This window comes from Mesocricetus auratus, unplaced genomic scaffold, assembly GCF_017639785.1.
Source record: "Mesocricetus auratus isolate SY011 unplaced genomic scaffold, BCM_Maur_2.0 Super-Scaffold_100029, whole genome shotgun sequence".
Classification (NCBI taxonomy): domain Eukaryota; kingdom Metazoa; phylum Chordata; class Mammalia; order Rodentia; family Cricetidae; genus Mesocricetus; species Mesocricetus auratus.
The window spans coordinates 7,432,657-7,452,826 of NW_024429210.1; the positions used below are offsets into that span (position 1 = coordinate 7,432,657).

General features: G+C 42.4%; 1 protein-coding gene across 2 annotated transcripts in view; it reads right to left on the reverse strand.

The window, feature by feature from the left end:
• The window catches only part of Plek (pleckstrin), a 42,887-nt gene extending 23,206 nt beyond the window's left edge, over positions 1-19,681 (reverse strand). Inside the window, exons 1-4 of one of the 2 annotated variants that reach the window (XM_013113575.3) lie at positions 19,500-19,676; positions 4,925-5,080; positions 4,420-4,601; positions 2,038-2,129 (exon numbers count right to left, since the gene is read on the reverse strand). In XM_013113575.3, the coding sequence (XP_012969029.1) occupies positions 2,038-2,129; positions 4,420-4,601; positions 4,925-5,080; positions 19,500-19,541 (472 nt within the window). In that variant the 5' untranslated portion in view covers positions 19,542-19,676. Of the gene's footprint in view, positions 1-2,037; positions 2,130-4,419; positions 4,602-4,924; positions 5,081-19,499 lie in introns of both variants that reach the window. The other variant, XM_005070405.4, reaches the window with a different exon arrangement.
• Between the last annotated feature and the right edge of the window lie 489 nt (positions 19,682-20,170).

A 20,170-nucleotide genomic window follows, 5' to 3' on the forward strand; every position in this document is an offset into this window, starting at 1 on the left:
AGATCTATCAATGAAAAGACACTTGAAATTTTTAATTATAAAAATAACATCATGGGATGTGTGTCCTAAATTAAAATTTGATTACATTACTTATGTTTATATTGTTGTGCATTTTAAAGAGTCTGGTGGTTAGTCATTTTATTTCACTTTTGCTCAAGAGAAAAACAACACAGGGAACGAAAAAAAGAAACCATGTCAGTTGGGTCCTAGCAAGCTAAAAATGAAGGTTAGCATTCATACAGTGTGTTCTTTACAAGTTCATCCAGTGACAACCAACACAGCAGCCTGCTAGCCCTGAGTCACTGGAGCTGGTGCATTGGGTCTGGGACACCTGAAAGAGCCGTGGTCCCTTTCAGAGAGTCTCACGCATGAAGATTTTACCCACTTTTCTTTCTCTGCCAAGAAAACATTTCTGCTTTCAGAACTCCACAGAAGATTTGGCAGCTGCTCACCCCATTTGAAAAATAAGAGACTTATGACTCAGGCAGTTTCAATATCCTTGGGCCTCGGTAGTGCCTGTCCTGGGCCTAGACTGTGTGTGTTCTCACCCCTGAGTCTGTGCTTCTCGACTAGGTGTGCTGAAGCCTGAAAGACCTCACTCGGGTTTCTCTGCCCTGTGATAGTCAAGGTACTCCATTGCATGTGAACACTGACTGCTTCCTGGTCTCTGACACCACCTGACTCTCATGATGACTCCACTCATGGAGAGTTCTAGAATCCATTATGCCAGTCCATGGGAAGGACTTGAGTGTTGGTGAATGTTCTTGGACTTGGGGATGCATTCAACAGAAAATACGCCTGGGCTAGGTCTGGTGGCTGAATCTCTATAGGAACTTATTATTCCTTTGGCCTGGGGCTGTCTCATAGTGACCCCAAACCCACATCCTTAGTGTCTTGCCTTGCTTTTATTGTTTCCCTTGGTAGCTTGATGGCAAAGCTTAGTCCTGACTTGATGCTAAAGGATACTGCCTGCATTCTCTGAAACACACTCCTGTGAGATTCTTCCTCACGGTGCCAATCACACCCTTTCTCCTTCACCTTCCTGACTCTGACCTAAGCCGTTTTCATGGATTTTCTGTGGACTAACGTCTTCTCAGATGCTCACACCGTTATAGTTGCTCCAAATTGTATCCCTATGGCTTCCTACAAACAAGTTTACTATGCTGAGTGTCTGACACACTTACTCCCAAACTAACTTCCCATTTTTCTGTCTATAATGAGCCATCTTCCAGGTGATCCCTTTATTTTTCCAGACGCATGTTCTGCACATTTCCACTCACAACTCATCAGAAACCTTCCCCACAAACCCCCTCTACTTTGAGGTCCAACTGAGGCACCACTTCCTAATCACCTCAGCAGCTTGCTTAGTTCTTTCTCTTTCCTGAATTCATGGAGCTGTTACACAGACATAACCTCTTCCATCATAATAACTGTTTGAAAACTTAGAACTCTAAGTGCTTACTGTATGTCAGGGGCTATTCTACTACGAAACAACAAGTCTGGAAAATATGTGCCCTGCAATTTCCCATCATATAGACAGTAAAGCACAGAGACAGTTGTTGGCCTGAAATTTCGTGGCTGGTAAGTTGCAGATCCAGAGTTTGAAACCGGGCAGCATGCTTCCAGTGAATGGGCTTTCACACTGCTTACACTGGTGACACCTACTACCTTGCTGTGAATAGTGTCTGACACTCCCAACATTATTGTTTAAATTTGGTGCTACATATCTTAATTCTTGTTTACCATAGTGTGGGTTGCAGCATATTAAGCTGTTTCTATCCTTAATGCTTTTTCATCATAATGCCAAATATTGGAGGAAAGGGATGCTTGATTGATATAGCTGTGACTTCTGAAGCCTTATCTTGAACAAAACAGTCTACCTGGTTTCTGTTTTCACACAGGCAGAGATCTAACCTCTTGCTCCCTGGTCTGCATTCCACGATCATGTACGCCTACTATACACCACACTGCACCACATCAGAGAGCTGTGGGGGATGCCACTTTCCCTCCCCACTTTGGGAGTGCACGTCATTTTACCTGTGAAGCAGTGATTAAAAACCTTCTTTTCCTTCTCCAAATTCAGCTCCTTTATTCCTTTTTCAGGGTCTTTCATGCACAGATACAACGCCCTGTACAGAGACAAAGGCAGAGGTGAGCAAGAAGCATTTGGAATGGTGAACCACCTGAGAGCCCTCCAGGAGCTAAGTTTCCCCACTCCTTGGAGTAGCCCTAAGCCTAATCTCTCTGCCAGACCAGCAGTAGTTAAAGGGCAGCGGTCCAACTTGCACAATCAAGTGGCCTGCAAAGCATTTAGCAGATGCACTTAATATCTCTGAAATCCAATAATCTCTTTGTTGATTTAATCCTGGTGCCTAAGATGGAGAGTTGCCCTGCTATGTGCCAAAGGTTAAGAATTCCCTGGGCCAATTTTGCAGGAACAACGACCTTTAAAGTCTCTGCAATAGTTTGGATCTGGCATGTCCTGCAAATATCGGTGCCTTAAAGGCTTGTGACCCAGCTTGAGGTTGTTCAGAGGTGGTTGAAGCTTCAAAAAATGTGATCAGGGAGTCAGTGGCTCTTTTATAAAGTGCTTGCCAGGCAAACATGAGGACCTGTGTTCAGATCCCCAGCAGCCACAGAAAAAGCAGGCCACAGTAGCTTGCAATCCCAGCACTGTGGGGGTAGAGATAGGAGGATCCATCCCTGCAGCAGGCTGGTCAGCTAATCTCACCAAGTCATGAGCTGCAGGTTCAGTGAGAAACGTTGTCTCAAAAAGTAAGGTGGAAAGCAATTGAAAAAGACATCTGAAATCAGCCTCCAGCCTCCATATGTGCCTGCATACATATGCACACGGGCCCACATATAGGTGTAAACGTGCACTCGTACACACACACACACACACAAACACACACGCACGCACGCACACGAGCAGGCGAGCGAGTGAGTGAGTAGAGTGAGTGAGTAAGAAAATTTTCAAGTTATTGTGGGCATGCCCTTGAAGGAGATCTGGGAATACTAGTGCCTTCTTTCGTATTCCAATCACAAAATGAACAAATATGCTTTATTGTACATATATACCATGATATGTAGCCCCCAGCCACCATTGTGGGACTAAAAGAAATAGGTCAAACTAAGCACTTTGAGCCACAATAAATGCCCCCTTTCCTAAGTTGATTCTTCTAGATGTGTGTTAAATCTGTACAAAGATAACCATCTCCTGATTCTTACAGGGTTTTCAGGAGGCCATTTGTTACAGACAATTGCCTTAAAAAAAGTGATTTTGTTTTCTAAGCCCATCTTGTTTTCTGAAAACAATAAGGTGAAATAATGAGTTTTTGAATTTTTGTCTCTGGAATAATAAACTAAAAATAGCCTCTTCAGAATAATTCTAAGTCTCTGTGTTTCTTTGCATTTTGAGCATCATTCCCACTTAGTTCTGAAGGCCAGGAATGTGGTCATATGATGTCTGAAGCCAGCAGCTATGTCTAGACCAGATATCTCTTCTTGGGGCCTTACCCAAGTGAGAGAAGTTCTAGTTCTTATGCAGGTCAACATGATTCCATTCCTGTGTCATGCCAACCCTTACATTAGTTGTACTGAAAGCACGTCTCTCATGCCCTCTCAGAGACTGCATTGAACCCACCCTGTGTGAACTGAACTCTTGTCAGACATTGTAAGCAGCCAACAGGGTATTCCTTCTAATGAGTCTCTTGCTTAACACAAAAAGCAAATTTACCAAGAAGAATGACAGTCCTGGAGAAAGAAACACTTATGATTAGAGCAGATGTAAAGAACACTAGAAAGAAGCCCATTGCCAGCCCCAGCAGGCCTGGGATTACCTACTGCTCCCTGGCGACCTTTATATTACAAATGTCACCTGCATTTCCAGGTCATCAATAGTGTACCTCATAAGTCATTCATCAAGTCAAGAATGGCTTCCATCCAGGATGAGTGTTCACACTGGCTGGCCCTTCCTGACTTAGAGTGAAAGCATGAATCCAAACTTGAAACTTAGTCTGCATGGCCCCTGCTTTTCCCTTTCTACCTACAAACCCTGAAACACTCTTTCAAGACTAACTTTAGATGATGGTTCATAGATAAAAAACACTCTGCTGCCCTCTCTCACTTTCTTCATCCTCTCTCTCCTCCTCCTCTTATTCCTTCTCTCTCCTCTTTCCTCCCTCTTTACCCTCCTCCATTCTTTCTCTCACATCTTTTGTCTTCTCTCTCTCTCCTCTCTTCTTTGTCACCCCTATCTCTCTTCTCTCCTCTACAAACACCACAAGCCTTTCTGTTCAGTTCCTAGGCCTTGGAGGCCCTGTCATCAAAGATGGTCAAAGCAAGCTTTGAAGCAGGATTTGTCAGATCAAAATGGAAATGAAAATCAAAGGGTGGAGAGAGGCAAACTCAGAAAATTACCCCAAGTCAACGGTTTCTGGCAGACGAATGGACCGCCTTGTGGATTTTCTTGCAAACTTCTGGCCTCCTTCAATACATTTAATGGCCTTCTTGATGTCCCGAACCCAAGCATCTCTCTCCTCCAGGAAGGCTGCCTGGAAGAAGTGGTCTTGCTGTTTGGTTGTAGTGATCTTCAACACAAACTGAAAATCAAAACATATCCCATTAGAAATGACCCCCTTTCAAGGCCCCTCATGAAACACAGCAGTTGATACAAACTTGTTCCAACAAAGAGAAAGTGCAATGCCAGCATAAAATGTTGATGTTGACAAGAGGGGACTCTTGTCCAGAAAGCACTGCTAAAATGCAGATAGACTCCAACATCAGCAGGATGTGGCACAGCTAGGTCCATAAACTGAACCGTAAGGATGGAGAGGGGAGGAGAGAGCTAGGAAGCAGAATTTGAAAAGGGCATCCAAGGTCAGCAGGTGACACAGGGTCATTGTGGCTAGTGATATCAACTCACCATCCTTTTGCCAAAGTCCTGACAGGGGCTAGTGAGAGTGCTCCCTTTCAGAGGGATCATTCCCTTGGGGCTGTTGTCGATTTTCTTCTTATAAAACTCAATTCCATCTTCTAACAGCACAACCCACATGGGTTTCCAGGTGCTAAACAGGCTTCCCTGTAATGACAGGAAAGAACTAAAGAGATGAGGCAGACAGGACATTTGTGGTCTGTATTTTCCGATTAGCAGAAGAGATTCATACTTTCTTGGAGTTGACTTTCAAAGTGTTTTGTGACAATCTCTGTTGACTCAACATCAATCCTCCCAAAGTTATGACTTCTTGGGACACCATTAGATTTCCTACCAGTCGCTGTTTGCTTGAGCTGGCCATATTCTCTGAATGCCCTTTTGGACTCAGCAACTCTTAGACCTCCCCTCCCCCTCCATCCTTAAGGCTCAGTTTATGGCCTTTCCAAACTGTACTTTGTACCTTGGTCTGAAGGTCACCTCCCACTTTTCTCAAGGACTGTCCTTTGCATCCTGAAACTTCTTTGTATCCTTCCTTTTAGAGTCAGTTCCCGGTTAGGTTTCTGCTACTGTAATAAAACACTCGGCCCCAGAGCAACCCGACAAAGAAAGGGTTTGTTTCAGCCTATAGTTTCCAAGCCCTTGTGGAGAAAAGTCAGGCAGAAGCTCAAGGCAGGAGCCTGGAGACAGGACTTGAAGCGGGGACCATGGAGGTACCTGCCTGTTGGCTCACTTTCCTTGGGATGTTCTGCTGCCTTTCTTACATTCTCCCTTTCCAGACTGAGCCATCCCTTCTGTGTCAGTCACAGGCATGTCTAGGTTTGGGTTAAGTTGACAAAAGCTAATCAGCACCTTCAGTTAAAATGCCATAGCGTGGTTGTCTTCCTTACCAAAAATGGACATTAGCAGGTCCCTTCATTCATTCATGTTATTGAGCACAATTAAAACGATGACAAAACAGAGTATTTTCTAAGTTGCCAAATGCTAGTATCTAACAACTTCCCTGAGAAATGAGACTAGTCCTTCTCGTGGTCTACCTTGTCACCCAGAGACATTACCTTCCACTGCACTTTACCTGAAAACCACATTCTCTCCCTGCTGCTATGAGTAATAACTGTCAGCAAGCTTTCCTGTTTTATTTTTAAGTGTGTGTGTGTGTGTGTGTGTGTGTGTGTGTGTGTTGTTGTGTGCGAGCATGTAAGCTCATGGTGATTAGAGGACAACTTGTGGGGATTAGTTCTCTCAAAAATAAATATAAAACCTTTTCCCACCTCCCATCTTTCTGTCTTTCTCTCTCTGTACAGTCTGTTTCTCCCTCTGCTTCTCTGCCTGTCCCTCTGCCCCCCACCTTCTGCTGCTCCTATCCACACAGGACAGTCTCTCCCATCCCCTCCCCCCTTTCCTATTCCCTTTCCCCTAATTAAAAATAAAACTCCTCCACATGAAAAAAAAAATAAAAACCTTTTCAACAAAATATCCATGGTTGCCTCTTTTTCGTTTTCTTTTTTCTTCTCCACAAGGGAGGCAGATAAAGACTAAAGAGTAAGGCTTGTGGCATGGCTCTTGCTGCCTAACCTGATGACCAGAATTCATGCACATGGTAGAAGGAGGAAATCACCAACCACTGCCTGACTGGGCTTAAGTTACACTCCATGTCTGGTACGGTAAACATGACCAAGACATGGTTTCGGAGCTCACAGGCTCCAGGGTTGAACCTACTACTGTTACTCTACTAAATAGACTAAGTATCAAACAGCCTCTAAATGTGTGTCTCTCTTCCTGTTGATCAGTGAAGCTCTCAGACCTCATCAGAAGACTTTTTGGGTAGTGGACAGTGGTTAGTAAGAAACACAGAGTTGGTCAAAGTGCAGAGCATGGATGTCAGTGGGTGCCCAGCCACAGATGGAACATCTGTGTCACACCCTCTCCCCAAGGGACCACAGTAGGAAAGGAGGTGAAAAGATTCTAAGAACCTGAAGTCATGGAGGAGTCAAACAGTATCCTCTGAATATTACAGGGACACTGAACTCAAGGACTCAACGGTTGTGGTTGCCTGCGGAAGACCTTCGAGAGCTGAATTCAGTCACCATTCTGGCATACAGTGGGAAAAGTTCACAAGCCTCCACCCCTGACTGAGGAGCTACAGACCCTCGGTAACTTCTCTGGAAGGAACAGTTGGCTTTCATTAAAGGTGTGGACCCTGGTGAGTGAACCACACTATGGTGGATGGCTCCACATCTGAGAATAAATGGGGAAAGGAGGACAGGAAGTTGTGGAGAACAGGCACGGATGTGGAGATAGATCTGGGAGGGACCAAGGGGAAGAGTATGGGGTGCATACAATGAATACACATTGTATGAAATTATTGAAGATTTAGTAAAATTATGCTTTCTTTCTTTTTTTCTTTTTTAATTTAAATTAGAAACAAACTTCTTTAACGTGTCAACCCCAATTCCCTCTTCTTCCCCTGCTCCCCACCAATCCCCTATCCCATCCGATTTCTGCTCCCCAGGGAGGGTGAAGACTTCCATGGGGAATCTTCAAAGTCTGTCACATCATTTGGGGCAGGGCCTAAGCCCTCCCCCATGTGTCTAGGCTGAGAGAGCATCCCTCTATATGGATTGGGCCCTCAAAGTCCATTCCTATACTAGGGATAAATACTGATCTACTACCAGAGGCCTCATAGGTTAACCAGACCTCCAAACTGACATCCTTGTTCAGGGGGTCTGGAACAGTCCTGTGCTGGTTTCCCAGCTATCTATCTGGGGTCCATGAGCAACCCCTTGCTCAGGTCAGCTGTTTCTGTGGGTTTCCCCAGCCTGGTCTTGACCCCTTTGCTCATCAGTCCTCCTTCTCTGCAACTGGATTCTAGGAGTTTGGCTCAGTGTTTAGTTGTGGGTGTCTGCTTCTGCTTCCATCAGCTACTGGATGAAGGCTCTAGGATGATATATAAGGTAGTCATCAATTTCATTATTGGGGAAGGATATTTAAGGTAGCCTCTCCACTATTGCTTAGATTCCTAGTTGGGGTCATCCTTGTAGATCTCTGGACATTTCCCTAGTTCCAGATTTATCTTTAAACCTATAATGGCTCCCTCTATTATGGCATCTCTTTTCTTGCTCTCCTGTATTCTTCCCCCGACTCAATCTTCCTGCTCTCTCCTGTCCTCCTCACCCCTCCTCTTCTCACCCTCTCTTTCTCCTAAGTCCTGTCCCCCTCTCTCCCATGCTCCCAATTAACTCAGGAGATCTTGTCCCTTTCCCCTTCTTTGGGGGACCATGTATAACTCTCTTCGGGTCTTCCTTGTTTCCTAGGAAAGTGCTCAATATCCTTAGCCATCAGGGAAATGCAAATCAAAACAACTCTGAGATACCATCTTACTCCTGTCAGAATGGCTAAAATCAAAAATACCAAGGACAGTTTTTCCTGGAGAGGATGTGAGAAAGGGGAACACTCCTCCACTGCTGGTGGGAGTGCCAACTCATGCAGCCACTTTGGACATCAGTATGGAGATTCCTCAGGAACATGGGAATCAGTCTACCACAAGATCCAGCAATTCCACTCTTAGCCAAAAGATCCACATTCATACAACAAGGACATCTGTTCAACCATGTCCACAGCAGCATTGTTTATAATAGCCAGAACCTGGAAGCAACCTAGATGACCCTCAACTGAAGAATGGATGGAGAAAATTCGGAGTACTACTCAGAGGGAAAAAAAAAAACAAAAAACACTGGAATCTTGAAATTTGCAGGCAAATGGATGGAACTAGAAGAAACCATCCTGAGTGAGGTAACCCAGTCACAAAAAGACAAAAATGGTCATACTCACTCATAATGCATTTAGACCTAGAGCAAAGGAGTATCAGTCTATAATCCACATTGCTAAAATTATGTCTTTAAATTGACCGTTGTGTTAGACAAAGGAAGTCCTTTCTGGTCTCTAAGTTCAGACAGTTTAAAAAGGAAAAGGTAAGTTCTTGGCCTCTATCCTTTAACTCACAGTAACACCCTGTTGTAACTACCATAGATAAAATTATCAACCATTTCCCAGCAGATCCTGCTGTGTATCGTGGAACAAAAAGGCCCCCATATAAGAATCCAGTTGTCAAACGGAAAACTACTTATGCAAAGAGGATAAATGCATATAGGACTGTCATTTTGCTTATTCGAGTGATTCCTTTATTCTAGTCCTAAAATAATCTTTTTCTACTAAAATTCATTTTCTGCCCCAGAAGTAAAACTGGCCAGACTAACAATGATTAGCTTTTTCGAAAAATGAACAGTATTTGACAGTACATGAAATAATTTTAATTAAATTCTTTCCTAGTTCACAATGTCGATTATTTTCATTTACAATCTATAGATCCTGCAAACTAATAAGTAAAAACTGTACGATTGTTAAATGGACAGCAGCATGAAATGGGTATATTATTCAATAAGACACCCAAAATCCTACAATACAAAAAAAGGTTCAACATCATTATTCATCATGGAACAGAGACTCAGACCACAGTGAGATGCTCTTGTGCAACCAGTAGAATACCTAACATTTTGAAAGATCCCAAATTTATAGAAATAAAATATAAGCTTAAGCAGGGAGGGCACCCCACTAGAACTCGGGAAGTGAACAAAAGACCCCATCCCAGGAACTGGCCAAACCACAGAATGGAATGTATGGTTTAGCAACCTTAATTGCAGAAGGCTGTAAACCCACAAAAGGCCAATTCCGGGCTGCTGACCACCTGTGAAGAACTGACCAGGGCGTCAGAGATGGGCAAACAAGATGGAAACAAGGAGATGATAACTGCCATTTACTTAGGGAGAGATGATTAATTCATACCAAGGTTTGAGGAATTTACAACGTGTATTCAGGAAGACATCTACTTCCCCTGGTCAGTAGTCACGTACCCCCCGCCCATGTCACAAGATAGGGACCCCTCCCAAAGGCTTGTGGTTTTTATCTTTAAAAGCTGATTGTAACTGAACCTCGGGGCCAATCGGTCTAAAAGCTGACCGAGAGGCCCATCTGCAGATGCCTAATTAAAGCCTCTTGCGTGTTGCATAAATTGGCGCGTGGACTCTTGATTCTTGGGGCGATGAATCCAGCTTGGGGACCCCTCCTCAATTCGGGGTACCCCAACAATTTATGAAGGGGAAGAAGAGCCTCCCTGGACCAGGAGGTGGAACACTGGAATGCATGCGAGGTGCCCATAGATGAATGTCCAGCAGTTTGTGTGAAAGCTAATGCGGGGACATTATGACAAAGCCTCCTCTTTGTCATCGTTCCACATTCAAGCTTTGTACAAAAAAAGCTCTATTGCCACTCCAAGCTTGAATGTGGAACGATGACTTATGATGGCGTGATTTAGCTTAGCTCCTCTGTCCTTTATTTGACTGCCTGGAGACACTAGCTTGTTGCTCAGACAGTCTAATAGAGCTCCTACTCCGGTTGATACCTATATATTTCCCTTTCTGTCCTCAATCTTCTGGATGAATTTCTCAAAACAACTTAATGATAAATAGGGAGGGAGGGAGGGAGGGAGGGAGGGAGGGAGGGAGGGAGGGAGGGAGGGAGGGAGGGAAGGAGGTAAGTAGGTGGATGGATAGAGAGACAGACAGACAAGCAGACAAACAGACCTCTTCCAAAATGATGTCTGGGACCACCATTGCTCCAGATTTTTTTATTTTTTCAAGTTTTGGGATACATATAATATATTTTGAGAATGGAACCCAAGTCTAAACATGGAATTCATTTGTATGCCATATACATCTTATACACATAGCTAAATGATAATTTTATATAATATTTTAGTCATTCTGTACATAAAACAAAGTCTCTCACAATAGGTAGGTTTTAGGTTATGAGTCAGATTTAGAGTTCCCAGTGAGTAACAGTCATCCTCATGGTGCAAATTATCTTAGTACATTACATGCTAGCAAAAGAAACTACAAAGGATGAGACATGTGACCATATTTAAAATCAATTTCTGTATATTTTTGAAATACCTATAAAAACTGAAAACAAATTGAAAATGCATGATACTTATAATATACTATCATTGAGTGAAGGTTAATGTCCTTAACATGTACTATTAAAACTCTTTAGAATTAATAGAAGATATACACACACGTTCAAGTTTTTTTAAATAGAGAATAACATGAACAATTGATTTTCAAAAGCATTACCTAGGATCCAATAAACAGCATTACCTTGATAGCAACCCAAGGAATGCAGACTGAAATTAGGTAAGATAATCTTTTCCAGTAAGAATTTTTTAAAGATTCGTAAGATATATTGGTGAAGAGTTGTGATATGAAACCAAGAGAGCTCTTAGTCAGAAGCTTGATGTCATTTGTCAAAAAACACCACCCAAGTCCTGAGGTACAGAGGAGTATCTTTTTTGTAAATGTACAGAGACTGTCTCTAAACCATATGTTTTAGGTAAACGTAAGATGTGACAATGATGGCTCTAAGAAATTGTGTTTGTTAATGACTGCAGGCCCTGAACTGGTCTATCTCACACCAACACTTGCTAGAAATACCACTTAAGCACACTTATTTTTAAACCTCATTTTCTACATCTGGAAAAATGGAGATAATAATATCTACATCTTAGTGGTTTTTTGGACACTAAATAAAGCTACCCGTTGACATGGCTGGACATGATATCTGGCATCCAGAAACCACTGCTTAAAATACTGCCAATTCTGCTGCACAGTTTACAAAAGCCAAGCCAGAAAGAACCAGCCTAGATGTCCACCACCAGTTGAACAAATAAAGACATACACAATTTTACAAGGGTCTAACAAAAAGAAATTATGACATTACAAGAAAGTGAGTATAGCTAAAAATTATTGTGTTAAATGAAGTAAGCTAGACCCAAAGAGTAACATGTAGTAGCTAGATTTAAAATTATATGAATATGTATATATGTGCTTATGTCTGTATGTGTGTGTGTATGTGTCTATGTGAGCATGTGTATATACGTGTGTGTGTGTGTGTGTGTGTGTGTGTGTGTGTGTGTGTGTGTGTGTGAAACTAGAAAATAGACTGTGAGGGGGGGGAGAAATTGCTTGAGAGTTAGGAAATGAAGAGGGTAAGGTAAGCAGAATGGTGACCAGTTGGTGACAAAGGGAAGCAGCAGGAGGGTATGAGGGGGCCTGGGGAAGGAGATGGTGGAGGAAATGAGTAAGAGCAAAGTAGAATGAGTCATATGTATGAATGCCACTCATACTATTACTCTGTCTGCTGGACTTTAAAAAATCATTTAAAAGTACCTGAGCATGTAGTGTTCATTAATCTTGGACAATGGAATACTGGGTGAATAAGCTTTAAATCTCCAAAATAATGGAAAATAAGTCAAGAAAGGTTTCTAAACTAACAATCTAAGCAATAGTGGAGAGGCTACCTTAAATGCCCTTCCCTGAGAATGAGATTGATGACTACCATATATGCCATCCTAGAGCCTACATCCAGTAGCTGATGGAAGCAGAAAACAGAGGCTTACAGTTAAACACTGAAATGAACTCTGGAATCCAGTTTCACAGAGGGAGGAGTGATGAGCAAAGAGGCTGGAGAATCCCACAGAAACAGCTGACCTGAACAAGGGGACCAATCCAGACCCCCTGAATGGGGGTGTCAGTTAGGAGGCCTGGGCAATCTATGAGTCCTCTGATAGTGGATCAGTATTTATCCCTAGTGCACGATTGGGCTTTGGGAGCCCATTCCACATAGAGGAATACTCTCTCAGCCTAGACACACAGGGGAGGGCCTAGGCCCTGATCTAATGATATGACAGACTGAAGATTCCCTATGGAAGACCTCACCCTCCCTGGGGAGCAGAAATGGGATGGGATAGGAGGCTGGTGGGGGACAGGGGAGGAGGGGAGGAAGAGGGAACTGGTATTGAAATGTAAAACAAGCTTGTTTCTAATTTAAATGAAAAAAAAAAGAAAGGTTTCTAGAGCTGGAGAAATGAATCAGTGGTTAAGAGCACTTCTTCCAGAAGTCTTTCTGAACACTGAAAAGTGAATGAAAATGTCATTGCTTTGAAAAACACATAGAATGATGGATCATTGAAATTTTTATCTCTAATACTGGGGAAATAACATTAAAAAGTTCATGTCCTAACTGGGGCTGGTTCACAAGAGAATTCTGTGGTGGCATTATCTCTCCAGGAGAGCTGTTGGAGAAACTGAATAGTTTTAGACCAAGAAGATTCAGGAAAAAAATTGATAAGTATTGAGTGGATTTTGTTGTCGTTGTTGTTGTTGGTGGTGGTGATGGTAGTGATGGTGGTAGTGGTTGGTTTGGGTTTGGGTTTTAGTTTTGTTTTTTTTTGAGACACCCCAGTCTGGCCTCAAACTCACTATGTAGGTGAGGGTCACCTTGAACTTATCATTACACGCTTCATGTCCCTTTCTACCTGATTTCTACACACTTTTATTGCACTGCTAGCCCTTTAGACTTCTATTACCATGCTACCATGACAACCCCTGATCCTCTGCCTTGATACAAAAGGAATAGTAACTGCTAGGAACCTGTGTTATGTGATCACATAAGGAGTGCCTTAGCTAGGCTCTCTTCCCCTTTTCTGAGTGCCACTTCAGTGTGGAACCCTGATTCTCTGGTCTCTTTTACGTCTATTTAGCACTTTCTTCCATGAGAAAAGTTCAGAAATGACAGAACATTTCCTATGTTTTAGACATGAACCACGTGTTGAGAGTACAGAAATAAACACGATGCAGTCTCCATTCTCAGACTGGTCAGAATCTAACAGAAGGGAGTGTAACCTCTTGTTTACAGTGTCCTGCTACACAGACAGAAGCCAGGATGGGCGGCTTGGTGCCGAGGCAAGTAGACTGTAGTGTTTAGGGCCTTCTCAGACACTTCCTGAAATGAAGTCCTCTTTTAACTTCCCCTTTCCTCCAAACTTCTCTTTTACATGTCAATGCAGAGCTCAAATTCAAAGAATTCTACTATGACCAAAACTACATAAGAACTGGGCATCATTCAAAACTATGTAAGAACTGCATATTGTCGTACTACTCCCCCACACCTACGGGGTACCTAAATGATTATATTAAATCAGTCTTTCATTTCTGTTATGTTATAAATCATATCGTCTAGATTCCTACTTGTACAACTTCTTGGAAACTTGTTTTATATGTGTATAAACCCTTTGGATGCAAGGGAACAAACCTATCCATTGGTGTATTTTTATATGAGTAAATTCTACCGGAGTGGACTTTCCCTGACAAAAACACATTAAATAAGCTGGACAGAAGGTCAATGAGCTTAACAGTCTGATTTCCTGAATTTCAGATTTGTGCTCACTTGTCACCTTCGTCTTTTCCAGGCTCTGAGACCTTAAGCAAACTGTTCATTTTTTTTTTCTAAGCATCAGTACCTACTTCTCCTTATAAACACTAGGGGATATGATACACTTAAAATAAATTAGCCGGGCGCCTTTAATCCCAGCATTTGGGAGGCAGAGGCAGGCGGATTGATAGCCTCCAAAACAATACAGAGAAACCCTGTCTCGTAAAAACCAATAAATAAATAAATAAATAAATTAGCATACTATTAGCCTGTGGCAGGACTTCAAAAATGGCCACAATACAGACATATCAGAGCCCAATTTTTTAAGCAGTACCATCTGAATAATTCTGGCCTGAGAGTGTCCCAGATCCCATCTATCAGAGAAAAGAATTCTTTGAGAAAGAAGGTCTTTGTCATTTGAACCCATGAGGACCACATGAAAACTGGTTACAGTGGTTACACGAAGCACTGGATCATGCCAGTGCTATACCTCCTGGTTCCACATCAGCTGTGCTAAGCTTTATCCTGAGGCTCTTAAACAAGACCTTCTGCCTTTCTGTTCCTCAACTTCCTCATCTGCAAAGAATGGATCATTGTATCCATCCCCTAGGGTTATCCTCAGAATGGCCTATAAATACACCAGTGCACTAAATGCTTAGAGCTGTCCCTAACGTGGTGAGCACACATAGTAACAACCACCAGAGAGGAATGCAAGCTTCTAGGGGTCATTTCATTCTGTTCAGAAGACAACATGGCTGCAGAAAAGAATTCCTGGACAAAATCCCTACTCTGTTCTGTTCTGTTCTGTCTTTATACTAGGCTTGCCCACTTCTGGTTCATTTACTTAGTTACTTATTGTTTAACAATGTCTTACATATAATGTATTTTGATCAACACCCCTTCCCCAGTCAGCCTCTCGTATCTTACTCCTACGTCCACCAAATCCTTTCTTCCCAACATCAGCTCAACAATAGATACTTTACACTGGGCTAAACAATACATACCAGGTTCAACAACATACACATTCTGCCAAGTCTTTGGAAACCCACCTCCAGTCCCCTGTCCTTGTCTTTCTCACCAACCTGATTTCTGTACTGTCTGTCAACCTCATGGGACATTCACGTATTAAGCTGCTGTTTCAGTCTGTTCTTCAGTACCTAGTGATAGCTGGGTTGTTGTCATGGAAACTGGTTTTTGGCAATGAGAAACATAACATGAAGGGATTTTTCTCTTGTTTTAAAGCTATGGTTATAAGAACATCCAATGTGCCGGGTGTTGGTGGCACACGCCTTTAATCCCAGCATTCAGGAGGCAGAGGCAGGCAGATCTCTGTGAGTTCGAGGCCAGCCTGGTCTACAGAGCCAGTTCCAGGACAGCCTCCAAAACAATACAGAGAAACCTTGTCTTGAAAAAAAAAACCTAAGAACATCCAATTTATAGGTAATCAATAATAATCAAACTATTTATTTCTCAGAAACTAACCCTTAATCAGAAAGAAAGAGAACTGAAGTTACTAAGCCCAGTGCTGTTTGCAATACATCTGTGCCTTTTAGAGCACTCTGGGGTCATGAGACAGGGGCTTTGCCATTGCGCAAGCCTGGATTTGAACCCAGGTTATCCTCTTACAGGCGTTTGATAATGAGCAAGTTTTAGGAGTGGAGAGAGATCACACTGGTGATCTGTTCTACAGGGACACAGATGCTCCTTAAAATAATCACAAGTGACAAAGTCAGAGGCGAGGAGTGCTATTTAGAATGAAAGGGCTGAAAAATGACAGTCACATCCTTTTCTCCCGTCTTAACCACACTCTCTATTTAAGGATCTTAGCCAGGAGGCAAAAGAGGAAACACAAATTGTGAAATGAGGACAGTTATCTCTAACAGAACAAAAAGAGAAACATGGGTTCATGAGATGGCTCAGCAGGAAATGCACTGGCTGCCAAGCCAGATGACTTAAGTCTAATCTCAGGAACCACATGGTAGAAGGAGAAAACCGACCTCGGCAAGTTGTCCAGTGACCACAGCATACACACTGTGTACATGCTTCATACACACAGAGAGAAAGAGAGAGGAAACAAAGAAGAGACATATTACAGTTTATACCATTGGTCAACGACCCCAAGACTTGACAAAATTGCTACACCAGCATTTTCCAATGTTGTATTTTTTCCAACCAAAATACCCTAACCTGAAAATAATTGTTTCATAAGACATAGGAGAAAGGCTTGTGCAATTCCTATCCTGGAATTCTTTTATTATTACTTAGCATATCTTTATCTGAGCAGCCACACCCGTGACTCCTAAAGTCTCCAAAGAAGGAGATTCTCATGGTTCTTTCATCAGGATTGATTTGGAACCACCACACATCTCAAAAGTTGTCGAGTTTGTGTACTTGTTAATGTCCATCTTCATTTATGTGGTACCTACTTAGGTGGTTCCTAGATAGTTAGGTATGTAGGTAGGTAGGTAGGTAGGTAGGTAGGTAGGTAAGTAGGTAGGTAGGTAGGTAGATAGATAGATAGATATAGATAGACAGACAGATGATTGATAGATATTTTTTGGTTTTTCGAGACAGTATTTCTCTGTGTAGTTTTGTAGATCAGGCTGGCCTTGAACTCACAGAGATCCACCTGCTTCTGCCTCCCAAGTGCTACCTGACCAGATAGATAGATTTTTAACCCACATATTATATACCTGAAAGAAGCTTAAAATATAAGGAAGTCAAGAATTTTGATGTCTAATTGGAAATTCCCAGTTTCAGGTTTACATCTGCAAATGACAAACTATTTCTGAAACAAACAGTTTTATGAAATATCAAATTATACGGTTGGGGGTATAGCTCAGTGGTGAAGGACTTTTGCCCTGGATTTGAATTCCAACATTGAAATAAAACTCAAACAACAATAAAGTGCCAAATTATAAAAATCTTTGTATATTACAGGAGTGTGTAAATGTCCCTGAAGAAATGCGAAACAACATGAAAAGATGCATATTAGATTGAATATTATGTAAATTTTAGTGTACTATTGATGTGTATTTCCACAAGAACTATGAGCCTACATTGTGAAAATGTATATCAATGTGAACTTTTATTATGCTCCCTTCTATTATTTCCTAGATTGACACCCATTGGTAATAATCTCAGAGAATTACTGTGACTGATTAAAAACTATTAAATCTGGGTGCTTCACAGTCCTGAATCTGCCACCCCCACTTTCTAGGGAAACAACCCAATTGCAGATTGGGTCATCTATATTTTTGTGATACAGTGACTATAAAATATACACACACAAACTTTACAACGGCAATTTTGTCATTTTGTATTAAAACAAGGCCTGGCCTGTGACAGTGGCTCAGCAGATAAAGGTGCCTGCCAGCAATCAGAATGGCCTGAGTTAGATTCCCAGAACCTATATGGTGGATGAACAGAACTGATTCCTGCAAGTTATCCTCCGACCTTCATACACACACCATGCAAGATGTGCAACAGCACAAATGCACAGGCACACACACACACACACACACACACACAATGCGATGCTATTCAGTATGATCAGGGAGGAGATCAATTCAATCAAGCATGGTTCCTTTCAGTTCTCAGAGAGGGAAGGCATGGGTGCCAGTTACCCATAATCTATACCCGGCTGTTTAGTTTACATATTCTTTTTAGAAAAGATGTCTCAAAATTCATCCAGCCTAAGAGAAAACCACTAACGACCCACGTAGTCTCCAGCACCAACTCATAATTCTTGCCGCCACAGATACACTGAACACTAGTGGAGATTATCTTTGCTTCAGGAAAACCCAGCAGTGCTAAATAGAGAACTCAGTACCCAAAGTTAGAGAGGGAGTTTCTCCTGACTCTGTCACACCCCAAGCATTGACATCTTAGTCTCTTCAGTGTTTCTTTCTAACCCAAAGTAAATTGGAACCAGATCATAATGTATACCATTTAATGCCCATAGACTTAGGCTGCTTGAAACTAAAAAGGAACAAATGCAACTCTAAGATAAAGTTGCAGCTGGGTGGAGTTGTTCTTTCCTGTAATCCCAGCTTTTGGGAGCCTGAGTCAGGGGGCTTGCCACCAGTTCAGTGCTAGCCTCACAAACACATTAAGAGCTATAGAGTAAGACCCCATCTCAAAAAGTGATTAACCAAAGCAAGGAGTTGGTTGAACACACCTTTAATCCCAGCACTCAAGAGGCAGGAGCAGGCAGATCTCTGGGAGTTTGAGGCCAGCCTGGTCTACAGAGCAAGTTCCAGGCTCCAAAGCTACACAGAGAAACCCTGTCTCAAAAAGAAATTGATGAACCAGTAACTAATGAATTTAATTGAGTTTAAATTAAATTAATTGCCTTCTTATTTGGTTAGAAAGCTACTGATGCATTTAGTCAAAAGCAACATTTCTGAGCTGGTAAACCCACTTGGCTTCCCATCAGTGTGTTTATTCACAGCCTATTGCCCACAGGATGCCAGCAGCCCCTACGTGTGAATGCACCCTGCTGGGAACTTTCCTAACTCAGAGCACACACTGCTGCAAAAAAAGATGAGAAACATTAACAAAATTCAATTTCCCCTGACACAAGGCAATCTTTAGTGTTCGTACATCTCCACTTGTGTTCTTTAAGAGGATACATCTGCCACTTTGGTGATCTGTTATACAAATTCACTAAAGTTGTAAGAACTTGTAGCCCACACCCACCATCACCGCCTCAACCACCCTCACACTTGTGAAACAACACACATAGCATCTTTCAAGAAGCCGGAGAAACTAGCTACATTGTTTTGTCAGCTTTTTATCGTTACTCACCCCCATCCAGCCCACCCCTAATCCTTCCACCACCCTGTAGTGTGATTAAGAATTGAGCAGTCAGTCTTCCAGGTAACTTCTGTTAACAGAAGAATTTGAGGCGTTTTATCAAAAGTCTAAGTGTTTTAAGACATGAAAAAGTTAATCTGGATTTTTACCTTCCACACCCCTGCAGTCTGGAACTCTCAGGCTTGTAAGGGCAAACTTTGCTGGAGCCTGAGCTAGGTTAATTCACTTTTAGAACAAAAATGGTAGTGGAATATGGTGAGGGTGCCCCACTCCAGCACACTGTGGGAATGATGCAATGCTCTCTTATTTCACCCTAATAGAGCCAACATGGAACATCCCTGCAAGGGACGGGCAGAGTATGAAGCAAGCACTAATCCTCGGCAAGCCCCTCTCCAGGTCCACCCTTGTGAGTGGGTTCCCTGCTTACCTTTTTCACCAGGTAACCCTCCCTGATCCGCTTTGGTTCCATGCCTGCAGGACAGACACACAGGGCCACTCTTCAGACGCGTTCACTGAGGAGCGCAATCTCCTCTGAGAGCCGATGTGGTTGTGGGCTGCCTTTTCACAGTGTGGTCTCTTTTGAAATTTCTCTTCTGCTGGTGACTACATGATGACACCCTTTTCCCCTCACTGGGGTGACGAGTAAGAAAGAGGAACTGCACATGCTTTCCTAACGCTGGAAATTAAGTAGTGCAGCTGATTCAAATATTTCCCAGATGTAAACTTTTATTATCATATGTAAAATTCTCCTAAAGAGAAAAAAATGATATGAAATGAACAATAAAACTTTATTGAGTTAGAACTGCCATGCTTGGGAATTATTCTTGAGATTTTAAAAGCTTCCAAGAAGCTGCCTCCATCCCCACATTTCCATGAGCACCAGCCCAGTCAGGTGAGTGCCCAAACCCTTACAATGTCCCCACACTCTTAAGAGGCCCAGGTATAAAGAAAAATGAAATCATGAAACTTTCAGATAAATGAGTGAAAATGAAAAATATTATACTAAAGTAACCCAGTGCCAGAAAGACAGATGGCACATGTTCTCTCTAGAGCTTTAGATGTAAATATGCAACCTGAAGTAACCAGAGAAGCCAGGAA